This window comes from Fulvia fulva, chromosome 10 (genome assembly GCF_020509005.1).
Source record: "Fulvia fulva chromosome 10, complete sequence".
NCBI classification, from domain to species: Eukaryota; Fungi; Ascomycota; class Dothideomycetes; order Mycosphaerellales; family Mycosphaerellaceae; genus Fulvia; species Fulvia fulva.
This window is the reverse complement of record NC_063021.1, coordinates 3,229,535-3,252,636: the sequence shown is the minus strand read 5'-3', so window position 1 is coordinate 3,252,636 and position 23,102 is coordinate 3,229,535. Positions and strand designations below refer to the sequence as shown.

General features: G+C 55.9%; 8 protein-coding genes across 8 annotated transcripts; 4 read left to right on the top strand and 4 right to left on the bottom strand.

Annotated features, from left to right (window-relative positions):
* Positions 1-2,508: 2,508 nt before the first annotated feature.
* CLAFUR5_12288 (uncharacterized protein) lies at positions 2,509-5,089 on the top strand (the record flags this gene model as incomplete). The annotated part of the gene is made up of 2 exons (XM_047911436.1): positions 2,509-2,694; positions 2,747-5,089. 2 exons carry the CDS (start codon positions 2,509-2,511, stop codon positions 5,087-5,089), a joined length of 2,529 nt encoding a protein of 842 aa, XP_047767050.1.
* Positions 5,090-6,298: 1,209 nt separating this feature from the next.
* Positions 6,299-8,944, bottom strand: CLAFUR5_12287 (Aminopeptidase 2; the record flags this gene model as incomplete). The annotated part of the gene is made up of 1 exon (XM_047911435.1): positions 6,299-8,944. One exon carries the CDS (start codon positions 8,942-8,944, stop codon positions 6,299-6,301), a length of 2,646 nt encoding a protein of 881 aa, XP_047767041.1.
* An 821-nt stretch (positions 8,945-9,765) lies between these two features.
* Positions 9,766-10,602, top strand: CLAFUR5_12286 (uncharacterized protein; the record flags this gene model as incomplete). The annotated part of the gene is made up of 1 exon (XM_047911434.1): positions 9,766-10,602. One exon carries the CDS (start codon positions 9,766-9,768, stop codon positions 10,600-10,602), a length of 837 nt encoding a protein of 278 aa, XP_047767042.1.
* A 221-nt stretch (positions 10,603-10,823) lies between these two features.
* Positions 10,824-12,074, bottom strand: CLAFUR5_12285 (Cytochrome c1, heme protein, mitochondrial; the record flags this gene model as incomplete). Its single annotated transcript, XM_047911433.1, has 4 exons — positions 10,824-10,917; positions 10,977-11,639; positions 11,720-11,874; positions 12,000-12,074. 4 exons carry the CDS (start codon positions 12,072-12,074, stop codon positions 10,824-10,826), a joined length of 987 nt encoding a protein of 328 aa, XP_047767043.1.
* A 692-nt stretch (positions 12,075-12,766) lies between these two features.
* Positions 12,767-12,946, top strand: CLAFUR5_12284 (uncharacterized protein; the record flags this gene model as incomplete). The annotated part of the gene is made up of 1 exon (XM_047911432.1): positions 12,767-12,946. One exon carries the CDS (start codon positions 12,767-12,769, stop codon positions 12,944-12,946), a length of 180 nt encoding a protein of 59 aa, XP_047767044.1.
* A 247-nt stretch (positions 12,947-13,193) lies between these two features.
* Positions 13,194-14,533, bottom strand: CLAFUR5_12283 (Isocitrate dehydrogenase [NAD] subunit 1, mitochondrial; the record flags this gene model as incomplete). Its single annotated transcript, XM_047911431.1, has 4 exons — positions 13,194-14,185; positions 14,254-14,331; positions 14,400-14,451; positions 14,510-14,533. The coding sequence occupies 4 exons, from the start codon at positions 14,531-14,533 to the stop codon at positions 13,194-13,196; spliced, it is 1,146 nt and encodes a 381-aa protein (XP_047767045.1).
* A 1,420-nt stretch (positions 14,534-15,953) lies between these two features.
* On the top strand, positions 15,954-18,986 carry CLAFUR5_12282 (uncharacterized protein; the record flags this gene model as incomplete). Its single annotated transcript, XM_047911430.1, has 1 exon — positions 15,954-18,986. One exon carries the CDS (start codon positions 15,954-15,956, stop codon positions 18,984-18,986), a length of 3,033 nt encoding a protein of 1,010 aa, XP_047767046.1.
* A 758-nt stretch (positions 18,987-19,744) lies between these two features.
* On the bottom strand, positions 19,745-21,472 carry CLAFUR5_12281 (uncharacterized protein; the record flags this gene model as incomplete). The annotated part of the gene is made up of 1 exon (XM_047911429.1): positions 19,745-21,472. The coding sequence occupies one exon, from the start codon at positions 21,470-21,472 to the stop codon at positions 19,745-19,747; it is 1,728 nt and encodes a 575-aa protein (XP_047767047.1).
* Between the last annotated feature and the right edge of the window lie 1,630 nt (positions 21,473-23,102).

The following is a 23,102-nucleotide window of genomic DNA, read 5'->3' as shown; positions in this document are numbered from 1 at the left end:
ATGCGGGCAAAAAGAGCTCAATCTATTCCTGGATGCGGTGGAAAGGTGCATTAAGGTGGGCCACGAGCGTGTGGGGACTCTGCCATATGTTGTTAATTGTGCGGGCTTGTGAGAGGTCAACCCTGCTGGCTATTGGCCGTTCGAGCTTGTGGCTGCAGATCCAACGAATCGTCTTGTGGGCACTATTCTTGCAGGCGCCCGTACGGTCACCCGACTGGTCAGTGTCGCAATCCGACTATGGCTGCTAAAATCTGGAGCTTGACCTTGGTGGATGTGAGCAAGAAGGCAGGCCCACAGTCTTGCCTTGAGCCGGTACTCGCAGATGGCTTTGACTGATATGATCTGTCTGTTGTCCGCTGACAGCCCAAGCCGACTAGTCGGCCGCGCGATTGGCAGCCTCACCGGAGAAATAGAATCGTTGTTTGACAGAGTGGATCCTGAGCTTGATCGCACTCTCATGTTGCGCTTCGGTTACGACAGATCACAAAACTGATTGCTTGCGTGCAGTAGTCTACGATAGCTGCCCGATGCGGACCGTTGACGACCATGGGGATCAACCCTGCAGGTGCATGTACAGCACGTACGAAGTGGCCTAGCCACGTCCTGGCACTTGCGGAAGGAATGTCGATGGCTTGACTGGCAGAGCCTCTCTTGATGCTGCGATGCTAGATCTGCTGATAGATGTCCCGCCAACGGACCAGGATGCAATTCAGCGTCTTCCAGGCCACAATGTCCGCGAAGAGGCGAGGCCGTCGGTGCAAGGTGTAAGTTCATGTTGCATCCTGCGAGTCCGTCATCGGTGGGAGGAAGTCGGCGCGGAGACGACTGGACCATAGCAAATCCGCATTTGGCGACGCTGTATGCCAAAGCAAGATAGTGATCGGGCGAATCCTGTGCGTGACATGCGTGACATGGAGGAAGACGAGGTGTGCAAGCGCTTAGTGGTTGTTCAGATGTGACGAGGAGGCAGAAAGTTGCATTAGAGTGTGATGGCCATGCAACGCGCGAGCCACTCAGGTGGGGGGAGAGGGTCTTGGCCGAGCAGAGTTCCGTGGGGCGACGGCTGCCGTTGAGAGGTTGCCCAGTGCCGTGCACGCCGCACCTCACTTTCCACTGCCACGCGTGCCATAGACTCCACGCACACTCGTCACACACCTCGTGGTGCACGTGTTAGAGAAGAGCAGAAGGACACACGCCTTGCGTAGAACTCGTGAAGTCCAAGGACAGCTTCCCACGCTGAGCTCCTTCCTTCGCTTCACGACGTCGGAGACTTCGAGTGGAGGTGCTACGGTACTACCAGCCGAGACTCCGTCCTCCGCCAGACCATTGGATACCGACGCAGAGGAAACGACACACCGCGTCTTCTCTTTCTGATCTTGACCGATCACTCATGCTCCTTTTGCTGCAGACTCCGCTGCCCTCAACAAGTCATATCCCGTAGCCTGCTTAGCACGCCGGCCAGCCTCCCAGCTTCTGCCACTCGGGTGGAGAATCTCGTCATGTCGCCACCCACCCATTGGCACTATGCACAGGTCACGTTGCAAGTCGAAAACAGCTCCCTGGTCCCGCGCTGGCATGTGCGCTGCTCTTGTGACCACGCGCATTTGCTGTCGTGACATGGCGCACGGAAATGGTAGCACGCCGCCATCGGGCTTCTTCTCGTGGCAGGCGTGCAGTGGGCTGGCAACGGGTCTTGTGCGACTTGTGTCCCTGTGTCCCTTGCATCGCGACTGCATGCACTTTGCGTTGCATGCAAGCACTATAGATTGCTTATCAGGAACAGGTGTCGCGTAGCATCGAGCTTGGGACACGAAGCTGTTGTGTTCAAGAGCCTGCATCCGATGAGCTGCGAGCATCTCTTCTTGATTGAGTCCTTCGAGGCAGGTATCTGCAAGCGATCATGCGAAGATGGCGTCCTGTCTAAAGCGAGGGGCTAGAGAAGAGGGTTTGCCCGCATCGTCCCGAAGCGTACTCGCCTGTGAGGTTGATCTTCTTGCCCACAACGGTCGGGGTCAGGTACGATCCTGGAGCCAAAGATAGATGGTCAATTAGCTCTCCCTCTGCTCGCACGGCAGATTTAGCAGCATTAAACTCTTCAATAGGCAGGAAGAGAAGTCTACATCACTAGCTCCGCAAGCGCAGGACCAATAGCCTGTACGCGCCCGGCTCTTGTATGCACGATGTGTGACCAGGATGACTTGGCTGGCCACGTCCTGCAGCCGCATGCACCTCCGACTCTCACGTTGGCGCCGTTCGTCACCCTGCAACAGGACTATCGTCGCTGCACAACATGACTGAGCTTGGGAAGCGCCGAACACCGCTGATCTGTGTCGGTATAGATCACTGCAGCACCCACCCGCGCACGGCGACCTTCTGGAGACCTTCTTACTGTGCCGCATACCTGCATCCTGCTGTTTCGTAGAGCGATGACATGCCGGCGACAGTGACAGGACGCTCGCTACAGTCACTCGCTCACTGACCGCAAGTACACAAACGAGCACTTTCGTGATGCCGGTCATCACACCTGTATCGCCTCTCGAGGCGAGTGGAGACATGTTCCTGCGAGCCAAGACAGCGTCTATGTTCGACACACGACCGCTGTCGTACGTGACAGATGCGACGGAAATCCTCGACACCGACATCGAAGACGAGAGCGACTACGAGCCAGTTTCACCCAAGGACAGCCTCCAGTCGGTAAGTTGCGATAATGCTGTCTTGGCAGCGCCCGGTACTAACAGCACCGCAGGAAGACAGCAGACGGAGAAGTCAGACCACCATATCTTCCTACGATGAAGCACCAACGCCCAGTCCAAGGACCAGCGTACCGAGAGGTCATTTCGAGCTACGCTTCCGGCCCGCAACGGAGGGACCAAAAGGTCCTCATCTGTTCAGGGCCTCACAGGTCTCGGCAGAGTTCGACTACTTCGACTATGGCATGCAGATGTCACCACTTCTTCCCAAGGAGCAACCACTTCGAACGGAGAGTGCCTTCACCGAGCAGACTGCGACGCCTGTTGCCTCGCGACCTTCTCACGGCTTCTCACTAGACAATGCACTCAGGCAACCAGAATCCGGACATAGCGACCCAATGTCCAACATCAGCTCGTGGTCCACACAGCAAGTGATCGACTGGATGTGCGATGCCGGGCTAGACCCAACTGTAATCGACTGCTTTGCGCAACACGACATCAACGGAGCCGTCCTGGTCGATCTTCAGTTCGAGGATCTCAAGGAACTCGATATCCAGTCCTTCGGCAAGAGACATCAGCTTTGGAATGCTATCTGTGTTCTCACTGGCGAGGATGGTCACGTCAGTCCTACGAACACCCCCTTCCAGGACATCAGTCGACCTTGCACCGCGCCACCTGGTCGATCAGCAAGCCGCAGACGGTCTCCGAGCCAAGGCCGCCACATGCAGAGTCAGACCATGGAACATCTACCGCCAACACCTACCGCTGGCAAGAAGCAGAGGCGCGGTCGTAAAGCGCCGAAGACTGGAGACACAGTCACTCCAGGAGAATCCATTTCCATAGTTGCCATTGAACAGCTGCTACCCAAACCACATACATGTGCCAAGGGCGAACGCTGCGCCAAATTCAGGAAGCAACAAAGACAACTCGATCAACTTCAAAGCGAACATGGAATTGGCCGCTTCCCGATCAGTCCCACGCGAGGTGGTCGTATCTTTGTCGCTGGTAATCCTGGCAACGCAGCCACAGCATATAACCTGGCCTCTGACATCTACCAGCCGCATGAACTCCAGCCGCCGTCTGCGGAGGATCCATTTCGACCAGTCTCTGAGGCACAGCCTTCCGTCGTCGCCTCTTCCGACCTGCTTGGACCCGGTCAGTTGCCGGAATTTGCTTTGCACGAAGACATGCTCCAGCACCTGGGCAAACGGGACCCTCAAGACAACGTCAAGCAGTTCCTCAACTTCCAGCACATGCAGTCTCCTACCACAGACGAAGCACCGCCAACGCCACCATACGAGATGTTCCCATCGAAGTCTGTCTCGCCATTTCCAGCTCATCGATCGCAAGTCCACCTCCAACCACAACGTTACTTCACCCCCGGCCCACATCAGCAACTCCGCCAACAGCTCCCCAGACTCGACATCCCCCGCTCAGCCAGCGCAGGCCCAGCCCTCCACCACGGTCTCATGTCACCTCAAACAGCGGGCTCCATCTGCCGCAGCGTCACAGCTTCTCCAGCAAGAGACCTGGTGGCATCCCCAGCATCCACCATGATCTACCGCCTCGGCACCCCAGCCTCAGAAATGGACGTCCCCGTCTCCACCCTTCCACCCCAGGACCCCATCGCCTCCCGCAACGCAGCCCAATCCGTCCCACCCAACATGCAATACCGCCCACAACAACCCCTATCCCGCTCCCACTCCCGCTCCGGCACCACCCACGACTGGCGCAGACCCTCCATGCAGCTCCCCGCCGTCAAGGAAAACGAAGTCTTCTCTCCCAGCTCCTCCAACGACTTCCCCTCCAAACGCCCCAGCCTCACCACAACAACCTCCACCGACGGTAGCCTTGGCCTAGCCCGCAGGAAAACAATCCGCGACCCATCCCACCACTCCCCAATCGAGACCAAAAACTTCGGCTACGGCCCCGAATGCACCCACGCCGGCTGGATGAAAAAGCGCAAAACGAAATTCCTCCACCACGAATGGACCGACTTGCACTTCCGTCTCAAGGGAACAGAACTCTCGCAGCACTCCACCGCCAAACTCACCTCGACCCCCACCGACATCATCAACGTCGACCACTACTCGGTGGCCTGCTCGTCCGTCTCCTCCAACAACAAACTATCCGCGGCGATGAAGGCGCTGCGCATCAAGGAGGACAAGGCGAAGAAGGAGGAGACGGACGCGACGGCGTTTGCGTTCCAGCTTGTGCCATGTAAGGTCAAGTCGCCGGAGAAGAGGGCGGATGGTGGGAGTGGGAGTGGGAAGACGCATCATTTCGCGGTTAAGACGAAGGATCAAAGGATTGATTGGATGAGGGAGATTATGCTGGCGAAGGCGCTGAGGCAGAAGGGGGAGGGGTATGAGGTTGAGGTGAATGGTCATCACGTCTGATGAGCACGGCAGCGGGAGGAGGGTGGTTTGATTTTCTTCGGCGTTTTCTTCCTCTTCTGTTCTTCCTTTCATCACTTCTGGCATTTTCTATCGAAGCATTTGATTAATCACTATACCCAACTCTAGCGACATGAACGACACTTTACGAATCAAAAGGAGGAACATTGATTATCGGCTTCGCGGCCTTTTTCGGAATTACGTGGGATGGGGACGAACCACCCGGCGGCGGCGGCTCTAATCGAGGAACACAAAACGCTACACATGACGACCATCACAATCATGGCGTGGCATTAGGTAGACGCAGTAGACGCAGTAGATAGCAGAAGGTAGCAGTAGCGGTAGCGGTATCAGAATGGAAGCGATTCGCTCAAAAGCACCTTTCCTTCCCTCTCCATCTCGCCGTTCGTAGCCTGCACAGCCTGTAACGAAGCGATTCGACCCAAAACCTCAACCTTCCTCTCCTGCGACAAGTCTGGCGGTGGCGATCGCAATATTGGAAACGAGCGCGTCGTGATACACACCTCGACATCATTCAGCATAATGTGCGCTCGAGCAGTTTCGACAGAGCCTGCTCCGCCACGATGCCGATGTCAGATGCTAAGCGCCGGGCCTGCGACGTTTGGCCAGGCAGGAGAGCACACGTCTGGACGCTCCACACTCAGCCTGTCAGGACTCTACATTTGGCACCGCAAGTAAGAAAGCCGCTGAGGTGGGCGGCTAGAAGGTGGAAGTATGCTTCTAGCTCCTTCGTGAGGTGAGGCTGTTCGGGTCTTGCTCGAGACATGTCGGTAGCCGCCCCAGGTGCTGCTGTTGTCTCGGTGCATGGCACGGGGGATCATTTGGGCAAGGCTGAGAATGTGTGCTAATTATGAGCTTTGTGCCTCGTGCTGTGATGTAGGGATCTGCTAAGTGCGTTGTTCATATTTTAGACTTTGCATCTACATTTCGCTCATGCAGCTCCATCTGCGAGTCTATACACTACGCTTTTTGTTGTACTTCGCTAGTCCGTGAGTTTGTGTACCGTGGAAAGGTACTCCGAGCATAACATCAATGATTCATACCATGCAGCAAACTTCACTGCGTCTTTTCGCTGTGTCAAATCGACATCGGATGAGGCGTCAGCAGCCCTTCCAGCAGCGGCTCGGCGGCAGTATTGTGGTAATGCTTTCTCGGACGACTTGCCAAGTCGCGATGGAGCAGGTTCAGCCCCTAATAGTACTTGTTGTCCTTCAACCACTGCTCCACAATCTTCGAGTCTCTGTTGATCCAGCCAATCTTGGCACGAATAGCATCGTAACTCTGTGCCAAGTTACGGTCAAAACCCTTGGTGCTGTGTGCATCAAAGAACTGCTCCACGTCCTTAAGCTGCTTCTCTTTCGTGAAGCTGCTGGTTGCCATGCTGACAACGCTACCAAGTAGGGTGAAGCTGGGTGGCATCTTCTGTCGGAGCAGCTCCCAGTTCTCCTTCATCCATGCCCAGAAGGCCTCGATTCCTTCTTTGTGAGCCCGCAGGCCGGCAAGAGGCAGGTAGATGTCCTGCTCCTTGACGTGCTTGCTGAGAGAGTATGCCAAAGTGCGCTTGATCAGCTCAGGGTCTCTAGCCCGGCCAAGTGACCGAAGTGCGGCATTGCGCTCGTCGCTGTTCTTTCCAGTCTCGTACTCGTGCACAAGCGCATCGTACTCCTTCACGCCTCCGTACTGGAGAACGACCGCGTAGACACTACCTCGCAAGTTGGGGTGGATAGCTTGTCGGTCGCCAGCGGTGAATTTCTCGAACATGTCAAAGGCAGCAGCCTTGGTCTTCTCGTCGCCCGCAGAGGCGGCGTTGCCGAAGAGCAGAGCCTTGAACTGCTGCTCAATGTGACCGTCCTTGTCGCTGAATTGCCAGCCAAGTTTGTGCGACTGTGGTGCCACGAGATCCCGGTGGAACTTCTTCAGCGCATCCTTGGCCTTGTCATCCTCGAAGATCCAGGCCGATCGTATCGCGCCGATTCGTGCGGTGAGTTCGTCCCAGACGACGAAAGATGTCTCAGTGTCAAATCCTTGGAGAAGTGATAGAACGCCGTCTGTCTTCTGGTAGCCTGCAGCAGAAAGAGCACCAGCATCGGCGATCATGCCGGCACGGTCCTCTACACTTAGCAATCCAGCTTTGGCATTCTCACCGAGCTTTTGCAGACGCTCTTGGCTGTACGAGGTGCGGTAGATACCGGAGTGGTCAGCGTTGAGTTTGAAGAAGTCCAGCGGTGCATCGAAATCTGCCTCGCGCTTGTTGAGTGTAAGATCCTCCTTGACACCGTCCTTCGTTCGCAGGCCAAGGAACACTGGGAAGAGAGTCTGATCTTCCTCAGGCTTGACATCAGCTGTTCGCAGGAAACGGTTCTGCTTGACATGAATCTTGTTGTTCTTAGGGTCCTCGGTGACGGTCACAACGGGGAAGCCAACATTCTTCGTCCAGATATCAGCAACACGCTCAACATCCTTGCCGCTGGCATCGCTAAGTGCAGCCCACAGGTCGCCAGTAGTCGTGTTGCCATACGCATGCTTCTTCAGGTACCGTCTGATACCCTCCATGAAGACATCTTCGCCAAGGTACTTAGAAATCATGCGCAGCACGCAAGAACCCTTCGAGTATGAGATGGCGTCGAAGATCTGGTTGATCTCATCAGCACGCTTAACAGGCACCTCGATAGGGTGAGAGCTTCGCAGCGAGTCGAGACCAAGCGCAGATTGGAGGTTATCCGTGACGTAGCCTTCCCAGACTTTCCACTCTGGGTAGAAGATGTTGCAGCTGTACCATGACATCCAGGTAGCGAAACCTTCGTTGAGCCACAGACCATCCCAAAAGTCCATCGTAACGAGGTTACCGAACCACTGATGAGCCAACTCGTGCTGCACCACCTCAGCCACACGCTGCTTGGTCGAAGCACTGACGTTTCTGTCGTCCAGAAGCAGATCCACTACACGGTAGGTGACGAGACCCCAGTTCTCCATGGCACCAGCCGAGAAGTCAGGGATGGCAACCATGTCCATCTTTGGTAGGGGAAAGTCGCTTGCGAACTCCTTCTCGTAGAACTCGAGTGTACGCGCAGCAAGCTCGACAGAGAACTTGCCATGTGCGATGTCCTTGTCCGGTGTGCAGAAGACTCGCACTGGTATACGGAAGCTGTTGTCCTCGCGCACCTTCAGCTCACCAACGATGAAGGCGAGCAGGTATGTGGACATGAGCGGGGTCTTGTTGAATGTAACGGCCTTTCTCTTTCCACCGAACGCAGACTCGACTTCCTTCTCGCTAGCCACATCCATGTTGCTCAAGCATGTCATCTTGTCGTCGGCAATCAAAGTGACAGTGAAAGTTGCCTTCAGTGCTGGCTCGTCGAAGCATGGGAATGCTCTGCGGCAGTCTGTGGGCTCCATCTGAGTAGTTGCTATCCACGCATCTTCGCCATTGTCGCCCTTGTATGAGGATCGGTAGAAGCCAGCCATGTTATCGTTCAACGTGCCCTCGAACTTCTGGATGAGCGTGGCCTTGGTTCCAGCCGGGATCGTCTCGGTGAACTCGACATGAGTCGTCTGGGTGTCTTCGTCGTGGGTCAGTTTGGGCGACGAGGTGATGGTGCTGCCACCAGCCTTGATCTCGGTGTGCTTGATGTCGATCTCCAGAGAGTTGAGAGATATCGCCTTGGTATCTTCGACTACATCCAGCTCAATCTCGACCTTGCCGTCGTACTTGAACGTCTTGAAGTTGGGCTCGAGGGTGACATTGTAGTGCAATGGCTTGACGTTCTTTGGTAGAACCACTCGTCCCTTGGATATGTCCATGTTGGCATCCGCCGTGTCTGCGTCCTTCCTACACATCGTGCGTCTATGCGAGCAGTGTCTCTTGATGCTGGGTGTCTGGCGGGTGGCTCGAGTTGTGGCAAGTAGGCGGAGGGAGGACGAGTCGGCGGGTGTGTGTGGTAGCGGTAGTGGTGGTGGTGGTGGTTGTTTGCACACTGACAATCGTGTGGTGGCAGTAGCGGTCAAGCTGTAACTGCGTACCTGCAGGCTATGTGGTCTCGTGAGTGGCAGGATCGATGCGGGACCGAAGGCGGAAGGTCTGATGGAGGGGTAGTAGCATGTTGCTGTCGCGGTTGCGGAAGGCGCAAGGTTGTTCTGTACAGCCCGCCACGCTGACAGCCCCGACGAGAGAGACTTCATCAAGTGAATGAACGACTACATGTACAATGAATGGAAGAACAAAGTATGATACAGCCTCGCAATGCTACATGCATCTATGCAATGGAAAGGATCTTCCAGCTTGACCTGAGCTGTGCGCCCCTCGGCCTCGACGCGGAGGTGTCGCCAAAGACATCGCGTGTTTCGATACAAACATCACCACCTGCCCATAGGACTGGGTCGATCATATAGGGTGATATGGCTTCTGCATTACCTGAGGCCCTTTAAAGGTAGGCAAAAGATCGCCTTGGATTGCCATGCTCAATACATGTACCTTGCTTGGGCTAGGGACGTCATCTTGACCTTTCAATGCACGCCTCATCGATTCTATATGTTCATCTACAAAGTACATTGAACTGGCTTATCGAAGCCGCAGCCTGATGTTAGCTGGCTCTTTGCACGAGTGATACAGAGTCTTCGCGTTGGTTCATACCTCCTATATCCACCTCCCAACGCCCACCATGTCAGAACTCGGCGTAATCATCCGCGACCTCGACTCCTACATCACCACCTTCACAACCCCCTTCTACCGCTTCGCTCCCTTCGGCTACAGGCAATTCTGCGCAGTCGGCAACCGCGCCACATGCATCCGTCTCAGCAACGGCAAAGTCCTCCTCCTCAACCCCATCCAACTCTCCACCCAGATCGAAGACAAACTCACCTCCCTCGGCGGCGTCGACTACATAGCCAGCGACCTAGGCCACCACCTCTACATAACCCCCTACCTAACCCGCTGGCCCACTGCCAAAACCATCGGCGTGCCCGGCCTCGCCTCCAAACGCAAAGACATAAGCTGGGACTTCATCTACTCCCCCTCCCCCCAAACTCTCACTCCAGAGGCCGCCTTTAATTTCAGCGAAGACATGGAAACAGTCCTCTTCACCGGCTTCATAACCCACGCAACAGCCTGGCACCACAAACCCACCAAAACTCTCATCCAATCCGACCTGCTCATGAACTTACTCGCCACGGAGCAATACCACCCCACCTCATCCCAAGCCGGCCTCTTCTCCCGCCTCTTCGCGGAGCGGGCGCATCCCTGGTCGATCTGGTTTCGGAGACTGATTTACTACATCGCAAGTGTTGACTACAAGTCGATGAGACGGGATGCGAAGCGCGTGGCGGAGTGGGAGATAGCTCGTGTGGTTCCATGTCATGGGGATGTGTTTGAGGAGAGGTGCGAGGAGGCGTGGAAGTCGGTGTATCAATGGTTCCTAGAAGGACCTGCTGAGTCTGGGATGTTGTGGACGGTGAAGGAGCCGTTTATGAGGGCGATGCGGTGGGTGTTTCTGTTGTAGATGTTGTCATCTGATGATGAGGGAGTTGAACTGCTTGCTTTTTCACATAATGAAAGCTTTTCTGGAGCCGGCAGTCAATAGATGTTCGAAAATTGTGTGCATTTGGTGGATCTTGCATCGAGGGAGCTCTTGTTACACGTCTGAATGAAAGCACGCTAGAAAACATCTGTACATGCCAATGTCCACCTCTATGACCCCTGCCTTCTGCCTGGTATCGTCCTTTATCTTCGGAATACACCGCCTGGCTGCTTTGGCTGTTGCGGCACCGGTGGCTGGTACGAAAGCTTACGGGTCTTGATCGTGGACCACTTGTATCTATCGCAATTGTGTCAGTGCTAACTCGATGATCCAAGCATGTAACGATTCTGGCATACCTCTTGACCCACACAGACATGGCGAAAAGCGTGGTACCAATAACCATAACCTTCCAGCCCATCTTCTTGCGCTCGTCCATCTCTGGCTCAGCAGCCCAGTTCAAGAACTCTACGACATCCTTGGCCATCTGCGAAGTGGTGGCTGGAGTCTTGTCCTCGTACTCAACAAGGCCGTCGTAGAGCACACGAGCCATGGCGATACCGGTACCAGGGAAGTATGGGTTGAAGTTCAAGCCCTCCTGCACAATGGCGCCGGCCGGTGGCTCTTCGGGGTATCCAGTAAGAAGCGAGAAGATGTAGTTGCAGCCACCGTGACGGCCCTTGACGATCAAGCTGAGATCCGGTGGCAGTGCACCATTGTTTGCGGCACGAGCGGCCTCGTCGTTCTTGTATGGGCTTGGGATGTAGTCGGAAAGCTTTCCCGGGCGCTTCTCGATCTCGCCCTCGTCGTTGGGCTCGGTGTCGTACTCGTTCTCTTCGGCGATGACCTTGGCTTCGTCGACAGTCATGATGTTGCCGACCAGTGTTCGGTAGGGAATACGGCTGAGCGAGTGGCATGAAGCGCAGACTTCCCGGTAGACCTGGAAACCTCGGCGGAGTGCGCCATGATCGAAGGTCTTGGTGTACTTTTCGTGCTCCCATGGGTACTGTGTAGCGTGGAGACTGTGCCGATGCTGTCAGTTCCTGTTCTGATTCTCCTTGTTCCGGCCCACGATTGCCCTCGGCTTCTTCCTTCAACTCACCCTTCTTCAGCTGGAGTCATGGCATGTGCCGGTCGGCCGAACTGATACCAGTAAAAAGCTACCGATGCAGCAGCGGCGGCGGTGGAGGATGTGAGGAGTGCGGTATTTCCCCATGAGGCGGTCGACTCGGAAGAGCTTTGCGAGGAGGCATTGCGCTGCGAAACATGCTCGGTCAGTCCTGATATGTACCACAGGTGTTCGCCGTATGTTTGTGGCAATATTCTTCATCTTTCTGTGCCAATCGAGAGCTCCGCCGTGCTTTGATGTGGAATTGGCATACCTTTGCGGTGTTGTTGGCAGCACCCTTCGCGGCGCCGAACGCGCGCGAAGCCTTGGTTGCTGTCCGGCTCAGCATATTGACTGGTAGCGGCCTCAGCACTTGAGGCGATCTACACGATGGCGGAGGTGGAGCAGAGTGGTGTGGATGGGGTGGTCGTGGTCAGCAGGAGCTTGGATGGCGTTGCGTTGCAGAACTTCGCGGTGTTCTGAGTAAGGGAAACTGTGATTGGCTGACGGGAGATCTCGGGCGCGCTGCAGCAGAACTCGCCCAGCCTGCCACTTGCAGCTGGACCGCATCCATGAATCATTATTTCCGAGCTCATCAATATACATGCTGACATGTACCTAACGCTTGCATTGTACCTTCATGTGGTTATATGGCTTGGAAGCCATTAGGCTGGCTTCACCAGATCGCGTATGGGAAGTCATAGAACGAGTAGGCCGTCAGTAGACGCGAACATCATCAAGGTATTGTCTGCTCATCACTCCAGCATGCATCTCGACTTGCATGTACAAGCATGACTTCGACGTAGCTGTTGTAACAAGCTGCGATGCAGACTACCAGAATTGCCCATTGCTTTGATCTGAGCACTCTCCCCTGAGCATATTGACCACATTTCACAGTCAGATGCATCACACGAGTGAATTGTGCTGTAGAGGTCGGATGGAAAGGAGCTCTGCATCTCAGTCCATCTCACCCCCCCACGGCTGGAAGCACCCAAGGATTCTCGATGAGTAGACAAAAGCGCATGTGGGAGTCGAAGATATATGCCAGATCAGAAGCTGCTCGAGCATGAGTATGTGCAGCTGTACCTGAGCCGCATTCGTGACGATGAGGTCAAGACTCGAGCGGAGTGGTCCTGCGGCGAGCCTATGGCGTTGTTCTCGCGGGAGCGAGGATCTTTCGTCAAGGCAGATGAGAAGGGTAAGGGCTGGAATATTGGTTGAGCGCGATCGCTTCTGGCGAAGTCGGAGGACGCTGGCGCTGGAGGGCGCTTTGGACTTGACGAGCAAATGTGAGGCCTCGGAGGCGCGACGCGCTGCTTAATTTTGAACGGTATTGCGGATACGTGAAGTGGCTCATGCAATGTACACATCTACACAGAGTATCAGACACATCAAAAAGGAGCACGCTACTGACGCCATACTACAATGTTGCTGTGTGACCCAATGCTCTCCTCTCATCTAATCTAATCTATCCCGATGCCTCCATGTGATCAAGCACAGCCCTCGTAAACTCATGTGTAGTGGAGCTGCCACCCATATCCCTCGTCCTCGTCTTGCCCTCTGCAATCACATCATAAACAGCCTTGCTGATCCTGTTCGCGTGGTCGTCGAGTCCAAGATGCCTCAACATCATGCTGCCAGAGAGAATAAGCGCAGTTGGGTTGGCTTGATCTTTGCCCTGGATATCGAGACCGACGTGACGGCATCCTGGTTCGAAAACGGCGACTTCACGGCCCATGTTGCAGCCTGGAACAATACCGGGGCCACCAACAAGGCCGGCGCCGATGTTGGAGAGGATGCCTCCGTACAGGTTGGGCATGACCATGACGTCGAATTGCTGTGGGCGGGAGACACACTGCATGGATGCGTTGTCGACGATCATGTCGTTGGTCTCGATCGTTGGGTACTCCTCGCCGACCTTACGGACAGTGTTGCGGAAGAGGCCATCGGCCAGCTTCATGATGTTGGCCTTGTGGATGCAGGTAACCTTGCGGCGGTTGTTGGCAAGCGCGAAGGAGAAAGCGAACTTGGCGATACGCTCGGACTTGGCGCGGGTAATGATCTTGAGCGACTCGACGACGCCGTTGACAGATTGGTGCTCGAGGCCGGAGTACTCTCCCTCGGTGTTCTCACGGATGATGCAGAGGTCGACGTTCTTGTGACGGGTTTCGTAGCCAGGGATGTTCTTGATGAGCACGATCGAGGCGTAGATGTCGAGTTCTTGACGGAGAGCGACGTTGAAGGACTGGTGGCCGGATCGTGTTACTGGTGTGTGCAGGATGCCCTTCAGACCGAGCTTGTTGCGCTTGAGGGATGCCAGCGATTCGCGGAAAAGCTCCTCAGAGTGCTTGTTGCCGTCCTCCATGCCAGAGACATCGACCTGCTCCCATTCCACGGGTACGTTGTCTGCCTTGAAGATGGTCTTGACCGACTCTGACACTTCCGCACCAATACCGTCACCTATGTGTTCCTTCTTAGCTTGTTGCTCCTCTTATCACATGCCGATTTTGCTTTTGGAGATCGCGTACCTGGAATCAGGGTGACTGTGTACTTGCCACCGAACTTGGTTGGCTTGAAGATGTCCGAGGAGACGGTCGTCGCGTATGCTGTCCATCGTGATCAGTATGCGTGCTCCTGGCGGTCGACGGCGGAGGCGTGCTGGGTTGCTACATACTGCGCGCGGCGATCGACGGCTGGGCGGCGGAGAAGGCATTGCAGCGCAGGGCCTGTGTCGCGGTAGGTGTCAGTACTTGTCAGCTGATGTCTGGCGCGAGCTTCACGCACCTGGACGGCCCGCCTTGAGAACATGTTGGCGTGCTATAGGAATGGGTGATCGTCTCTATGTTCGCGCATTCCTGAAGAGCTCTGCAGCATGAAGGTTTGCCAGCATGACGCTAGCCGGCAGGGCCACTTGCCGATGCACCATCCGAAGGTGCTTGCCGTCCGACTTCACCCTTCACCAAGACTTTACCATCACAGTGAATTCCATCGGATACAGCACACAGGGTCATGACAACGTGAAAGATACCGACATGGCGTATACCACATAGCATCTTGTCAGCGACAAGATCATCCCAGCGATAGCCCATGGCCTGCACGGGACCCTCCGCTGGACGCGTAGCAACACACTGCACGCATCCTTTCGTGCCAACAGAAGGCATACTATAGCCAGCAGGAGCTCCAGCATGTGCTGATAGCTACTAAGTGACGGTCCAATGGGAAGGAGACGCAGTCAGGATGAAAGGCAAGCCAGAACAAGAACGGCCAAGCCGATCTCTGAACGACTACTGTAGCGCAAGAGCATCCAGATCAGCGAGTGAAGACATTGAAAGAAAGCAACGCCAAGTACAATCTGGCACTGAAGCACTTCTGAAGCATTTAGGTCTTTGGTGGCTGCCACGTGAAAGTGGTAGCTGTAGCGTGGGCGCCTTGTGTCAAAGGCTCCTTGCGCTAGCCGAAAATGGTGCTCAATAACTTCATGTCTATTGAGCACCACTTTTGGACAGCCTATTCTACACCTCGGAGCCGAGCTCTAGCGCCACCACATGGATTCATTCGAGGTCAATGTGGTGTCGCATATGAGCAAGGATAACGAGTATCTGTCAAGTCGGTTTGGCCTGGCGGGGAACAAGATTAGAGCAACAAGGCAGTGAGTCTGGCTACCAACATGAGCACTGTCCGTGGTCACTCTGCAATATTCAGGGCCCGAATTGTGAGTACAGAGGGTATTCAGGCCTCGAAGACTTAACCCGAGTCAAGACCGACTGACTTTCGCAGCTCTTGCCGCCCTCGATACTCATCACACTACCAATGACCCACGCGTACGGTCAGTGCTGCACTCAGACTTTCTCTACCGTTTCTCATTGTCGACTTCCCGTGGCGCTACAAAAGACCATCCTTATTGAGCTCTACTAGCTCGCTTATTGACCTCCAGATGCTCTGCCACGAGGCCTATTGCCACTGGCCAATGTCGATTTCTCTTTATTCAGAAGGCTATTGAGACACTCATCGGGCACCGCCAACGACTCTCAAACTGGTATCGACGACTATATATCGCTGTTCTCATGGCCGCTTTCGTATGCTTCTCTTCCTTACCCACGAGTCATTCTTTTACACTCATTCAAACACAAACCCAGTCTAGTCTAAGCCATAAGACTACGACATTCCTGTCACTCTTTACACAACCACCAAACTGTCTCTCTCCATCTGAGAGGCAACCAAAAACAACATGAAGGTTACACTTTCGACCATCCTGCTGGTCGGCACGGCTTCTTTGGCCCTTGCCCACCCAGAACCAGAAGCCAAGAAGGCCAAGGCTGCCTTCACCCGCTGCGGTGTCCCCGGTCTCTCCTGCGGCAAGCGTGACGCAGACCCGAACCCAGAGGCCCTCGCATATGCCAAGAAAGCGAAGGGTGTCCTTACCCGCTGCGGTGTCCCTGGCATCTCTTGCGGAAAGCGAGAGGCTGAGGCTGCGGCTCTCTTCCGATGCACTGCACCAGGTATCGCCTGCGGCAAGCGAGAGGCCGATGCTTTCCTGATCCCAGGTGTCTCCAGCAAGCGTGAGGCTGAGGCTGTCGCTGAGGCCAAAAAGGCCAAGGGTGTCCTCACCCGCTGCGGTGTCCCAGGTATCTCTTGCGGCAAGCGTGACGCCGAGGCTGGTCAAGCCGGTTTCTGCGGTCTTCCCGGAGAAGCTTGCTCTCGCGCCAAGCGCTCCGCTCTCGCCATTGCGGACGCTTTCGCTGAGGCAGACCCAGACCAGTCTGGTCTCTGCGGTGTCGACGGCCAGGCTTGCGCCAAGGCCCGCCGCTCCATCAACGAGGTCGGTATCGCCGCTGAGCACGTCTACAACACCGTGAGCGCCGCCGAGAAGCGCTACGTCAGCTACCACACCTACGACGAGAAGACCAAGCGATGGGAGCCACCGAGCTGTGGTGTCCGTGGCTTCTCTTGCGCCAAGGCCCGCGACCAGCTCATGTGGGAGCACAAGCGCTACGCTGAGGCGAAGAAGGCCAAGGGCGTCCTCACCAGATGTGGTGTTCCCGGTATCTCCTGCGGCAAGCGAGAGTTGGAGGAGGCCAGCATTTTCGGCAGCCTTGAGCAGAGGGAGGCCAACGCCGACGCTGAGCCAGAGTACCAGTGCACCGCACCCGGTATTGCTTGCTTCAAGCGTGATGCTGAGGCGAAGAAAGCCAAGGCTGCCTTCACCCGCTGTGGTGTCCCCGGCTTGTCCTGCGGCCGTGACGCTGAGGCTGAGGCTGAGGCTGACCCAAAGAAGAAGTCAAAGAAGGCCAAGGCTGCTTTCACTCGCTGTGGTGTGCCCGGTCTGTCCTGCGGTAAGCGGGATGCTGATGCTGAGGCTCTGCCATTGGCAAAGAAGGCGAAGGCCGCTTTCACCCGCTGTGGTGTCCCTGGCTTGTCCTGCGGCCGTGATGCTGAGGCTGAGGCTGACCCAAAGAAGAAGTCAAAGAAGGCCAAGGCTGCTTTCACTCGCTGTGGTGTGCCCGGTCTCTCCTGCGGTAAGCGGGATGTTTTCCGCTGCACTGCACCAGGCATTGCTTGCGGAAGGAAGCGTGACGCCGAGGCTCTAGCTGAGGCTGACCCAAAGAAGGCCAAGGCTGCCTTCACTCGCTGCGGTGTGCCCGGTCTTTCCTGCGGCAAACGGGAGGCTGAGGCTGAGGCCAAGAAGGCTAAGGCTGCCTTCACCCGCTGTGGTGTTCCCGGTCTCTCCTGCGGCAAGCGAGACCTCGAGACGGAGCTTGCTCTTGAGTCGCGCTGTGGTGTCCGTGGCTACTCTTGCCCACTTGCCCGCGAGGCCAAGAAGGCCAAGGGTGTTCTCACCCGTTGCGGTGTCCCAGGTCTCTCCTGTGGCAAGCGGGACGACCTCGAGGATACTGAGATCGAGGCCAGAGATGCCGAGGCCGAAGCCGAGCCAAAGGTTCTCCCCAAGAAGTTCATCGTCCGCAAGGTTCCAAAGAAGGTCAGGGTCTCCAAGGGCGGTATCCTCTACCGCTGCGGTGTCCCAGGTCTGTCTTGCGGAAAGCGCGACGTCGAGGCTGACGGCTTCGAGCCTGTTGCTGAGGTCATCGACGAGGAGGAGATTGAGGATGTTGAGGCCAGAGACGCTGAGCCAAAGAAGGGCGGTCTCCTGTACCGCTGTGGTGTCCCTGGTCTGTCCTGCGGAAAGCGAGACCTCGAGGCTGACGGCTGGGAGGCAATCACCGAGGACGACATCGTTGGCGTCGCGGAGCGTGACGCCGAGGCAAAGAAGGCCAAGGGCGTCCTCACCCGCTGTGGTGTCCCTGGTATCTCCTGCGGAAAGCGAGAGGCTGAGGCAGAGGCTGAGGCAGAGGCAGAGGCAAGAAAGAAGTCAAAGAAGGCCAAGGCTGCCTTCACCCGCTGTGGTGTCCCCGGTCTCTCCTGCGGAAAGCGAGAGGCTGAGGCAGACGCAAAGAAGGCCAAGGCTGCCTTCACCCGCTGTGGTGTCCCTGGTCTCTCCTGTGGCCGCGACGCAGAGCCCGAGGCAAAGAAGAAGTCAAAGAAGGCCAAGGCTGCATTTACCCGCTGCGGTGTCCCCGGTCTTTCCTGCGGTCGCGACGTTGAGGCAGAGCACACTCTGCGCCTAGCCATGGCCCGCGACGAGGAGGACTCCGGCCTTGAGTCAGGTGTCGAGGACCTCGCCAAGCGCTGCGGTATCGCCGGCATGTCCTGCACCCGCAACATCGACGACGAGTTCCACATCGACTCCAACGACGACCAGAACGGTTTCTGCGGTGTCAACGGTGAGGACTGCGCCACCACTCTCCGCCGTAACGCCGAGCCAAAGAAGGCCAAGGGTGTCTTTACCCGCTGCGGCGTTCCAGGTCTCAGCTGTGGCCGTGACGCCGAGGCTGGTGCTCTCAACGAGGAGGATGTTGCTGCCGCCATCACCGAGGCCAGCCCAGACTACTTCGAGGATGAGTGCCACAAGCAGGGCGGTGAGTGCCACGCTATCGCCAAGGCTCACCGCCTGTTCATGGAGGCCAAGCGTGAGGCTGAGGATGCTCTCGCCGAGGGCACCAACCTCGTTGCCCGCGCTGCTTTCTGCGACACTCACGACTGCACTTACGCCACCCGCCGATGGATCGAGGAGGCGGCCGAGCAGGCTGACGATGCTTTCGATGAGTACGAGGACTGCCACGCTGAGGACGGTGACTGCACTGTCGTTAAGCGTGCTCTTGACGAGCTTGAGGAGACGCTTGAGGCTGCCGTCAAGGCGCTCTAAGCGAGTCACCCATCTCTTGGGGGGTTGGCTGAACACACGATGCGAAATTCTATGATCAGCATGTCTTCGATGGCTTGAAGCTGATCGACCCAGGGTTGCCTGGGTATTTGGTTCTTACACGGCATTTACACACAACATTTTATCAGGCACGGCGTTCAATCTGGACGTTGGAGCGAGTCGGCGCGTCGCATCTTTGCTCAGCAAGTAATGTTTGAGAGGCGCTCGGCTGTACAGAGCCACATATGTTTTGTATAGTGGTATATACTTCTTCGCAATGGCACAGCATCGCATTTGCTGTACGTGATCTTCTCTTTCTTTACCATGATCCTCTTTATCTCCCTCCTACTATCGCTGTGGTCTGTAAGGCTTGTCGATCATGAAGTTGTGGTTTATGTCTTGCTACGAGAATGGCATGGAAACACAGTCCCTATCGCTTTGCTGAGAAAGTGAGCGTTGCCCTGATCCGTCTGGCAGGGGGCATTAGATACCTCGCGACGGTGGCATGAGGATTGAGATGATCGCTCACAGTCGAGGTCGTTTTCCAAGGGAGGTGACAGGTTGTGTCTGCGAGCAAGGAGGCAGTACTGGTCTTGACCAGATAAGAAATTATGTTGCACAGATATCGCTACCGCGACTCTAATCGCCATCTCAACCCATCCCGTATAAATTTTCGCATCAATGGTATCTTCGCTTCAATCCAATATTCGCTCAAAGTACATGAGACTAGGTATAAAACTCCGTTCAATCGTTCATAAAAATCAAGCAGACAGCTTTACCAACGGCGTGCTACCCAGCGCGGTGGCAGGCAATGATTGGGGCCTGGCATCTTCACTACTAGCTGTACGCCTCAGAAAGCTCAAAGGATTGGAACTACCTCGTTTATGGCCGTATTTGACACCATCGAGGACCGTCTTGCGCTTGGCGAGGTCGACGATGCTTTTCCGTTTCGAGATGTGCTTCGAGTCGCGGGGACTAGACAAGACGGCTGAGTCTGGACGAGCACCGAGGAGAGCATCAGCTTCTTGGAGTTCCTTGAGTCGGACCAGGTCTTCCTTTGGGTACGTCTGGGAGACGATGCGGCTGAAGTGCGCAACGAGCTCAGATGTCTCCGATGGACGCCGCACTCTGGACCAGCTGGCGTCCGAGCGAATGCTGTCACGGCTTGCGATGCTCATATGCGGCAGCACGGAGTGATATGTACGCTTGCAGTCCTGCACCGACATGTGCGGCGAAGCGGTCTTGCTGACGCGCTGGGCGAGCATGCGTGCCACGGTAGCGCGATGCGTCCTCAATTGGCAAAGTTCCCAAGACCAGAGGTGTTTCTGCATTAAGTTGTGATCGTTGCAGAGGCTGGACTTGTAGTATGTTGGAGGGTGGTGACCCGTGCAAGCCCCAGCACAGTGCCGGAATGTGAAGCCACAATGTTGGTTAAGGTTCACAGACTGCAGATGTCGTTCCAGATCTTTTTCGTGCGCGAAATAGATCATGCATTCGTCGCATCGATGACGTTTCTCGTTGAAGTCCAGAGAGTGCTCGCCGATGTGCTGCGTGAGTGCGTCTTGGGTCGCGAAGGTCTCGCCGCACAGATCGCATGGTTCTGACGATTCTTGTGATCGCTGAAGCAGGCGGGTAACGAAGGTCATAGTCTGCTCCTCGGCTTTGTCTTCATCATAGCCGGAGTCGTGCTTGGTACCCAGACTCAGTCTCCATCGAAGGTCGCCATCATAGATCCAGTAGTGTTGCGATGTGGAAGCTCTAGCGCTATGCCGGTAAACCTGATCTATTTCGGGTGCAGGTCCTAAAGATGCCTGAACCATGCCATCGCACCCCCCAAGACCGAATGCAAGGTGGAGAGGAAGACGATCCGCGCGGAACATCTCACCGCACTCAGGACAAGCTTCTTTGTTGTCGTTGTGTCTTGAAGAGATGTGTCGATCCAGTCGCGTTTGGGACGTAAATATCTTGTCGCAAGTCGGACAGGGATAATTGGTAGTGCCAGCGCATGCTTGAGTATGCTCACGCAAGCGTGATTGAGTGTTGTAAGATTTGCCACACGAACAGCAATATCTCCCAGAAGGATCCTTTCCGAGGTCACAGTGAAGCTGTCGGGGCCTTGCAGCCTCAGCAACTTCATCTGAGACGAAAGAATCGCGCTTCGACTGCTCCCCAGACAGTAGCTGGGCGGCGATGCGGTGGAACTCGGCAGCATCCACGCTTTCGTCAGTGGTAGAGAAGTGGAATCCAGGAAGCAGCATCGACTCGGTATCAGCGGAAGTCGCAGTCGGAGTCGGAGTCAAGGCCAGTGACATGGTCTTCTCGCTGAGTGGTGTTGATGGCTTGGACCTTGGGGTAGATGGCATCAGTCTGTCGATGCTCTCGTTGGATGAGCTCGGTGATATGGTCAGTCGGGGCGGAGTGCTTTCTTCTGACCATCGCCAGCTGGCGTCCTCGATAACAAGGCCGTGTCTCTTTGGCGAGCGGGGCATAGTGATGGTCTTCGTCGGTCCAGTGTACATTGAGAAGCCGGATGTGTCAACGCACGATGGCGTGCATATATAGTCAGCGGCAGCAGATGACCTCTCACTTCGCTGGCACAGAAGCAAGGGATACCCAAAGAGCAGATAGACCAAGTTACACCGGAGACCGGTCGATGAAGTGGGAGGACGTCAGTAGTAAATAATGTAGCACAATGCATGTACCTACCGCAAGCATCCGTCCAGTGCGAGCACACTTACAGATGGCTATAGGGTTCGCGGCGGGAGCAGGCTAGAATGGCTACGCGCCCAGTGGCGCCATGGAAATGGCCTGTCGTTGCGCGGGCTGCAGCTGGGCGGACGGTGGTGTTTGCCGGTAGTGGAAGGCTCGAGTGAGACATGATGACAGTCTTCGAGCACAAGCGAAGGTCGAAAGAGGCTTAATGCCTCCCATGTCGATGGTACACGGCGTACACGGTACACCGTACAGGCTACAGCGCATGGACCGGCACCGGAAATGGCCGGCCGTTCAAGCTGCAGTTGCGAGCTCTCGGACACCTCACCACTCCCTCGTGCCGCTCGTCGACCTCGACAGCACATGTCTTGCACTGTGCTGTCTGATGAGGGGGGCAGTCATGGCTGCGGCGAGAGCATTCCACACCCGCCACTGCTGCTGGACTGCTCGCCACCGTCACCTCTGAAGAGACATCCGGCATCTTCAGGATCTCCGGAGATTGGGTTTACCTGACGATAGCTGAAAATAGGACATCGACAACGGGGAGTCCACGTCGCCATGCACCCGGCAGTGCTCTGGCGAACGTGTACCTTCGCATCTTCGCCGTTCAGCACGTTTCGAAGAATATGAGACCCATCAGCAGCACGTTCACGCCCGTCGCGCAACGTCGGTCCGCGATCGCTGACTGTGCGAAGCCACCAACATCTGTCTGCAGTCTGGTAGCACAATCGAGATGCGCCCACCTGACAATGTCCGAGGAGGCGCCAGCGCTGAAGGCATCTCCAACTTCGCTATGGCAGTCATGACGCGCTTTCGGCTTCACACCGAAAGTAGTAGGGTGGCAGCATGTTCGCTTGGCCTCACACATTGGTAGCGAGAGAAAGCCAATCTCATCCTGCCGAGCGAGGTGCTTTTATGGTGCAGCTCCGTCGAGCCATATCGACATTGCTGTATATACAGTACACTCATTATTACGGATCCGGACGAACATCAAAAACCTCCAGGCACAGTGCAGGTACTCTCATCTGCAGGGAACGGGCCAAAGATAGAAGCCTCCGAGGGGAAGCTTTACCGTTGTCTTAGCAGCACATGTCGAACCACGTTCCCACGAAGCGAAGCAAGATATCGAGTGTCGAGATCGATCGAGACAACGCCTCCGAGGGAGGTACTGTAAGGAATTTTGTTTCATACCGCTGCTGAGACACGGGTGACATTTTCTGCAACACCTGTTCGTGGCGGAGGCTCACCAGCGGTATCACGGCGGCTGGCATCGTCGGGATCATACTCAGATCCGCGGGTAGTGCTTTCAACATGGCTTGGCGGACCCTTGTGGATGCGCGGCTGTCGTCGAGATCGATCGAGAGATGTGCTGAACTCTGCTCTACAGTGACCTGCCGCAAGAGTACT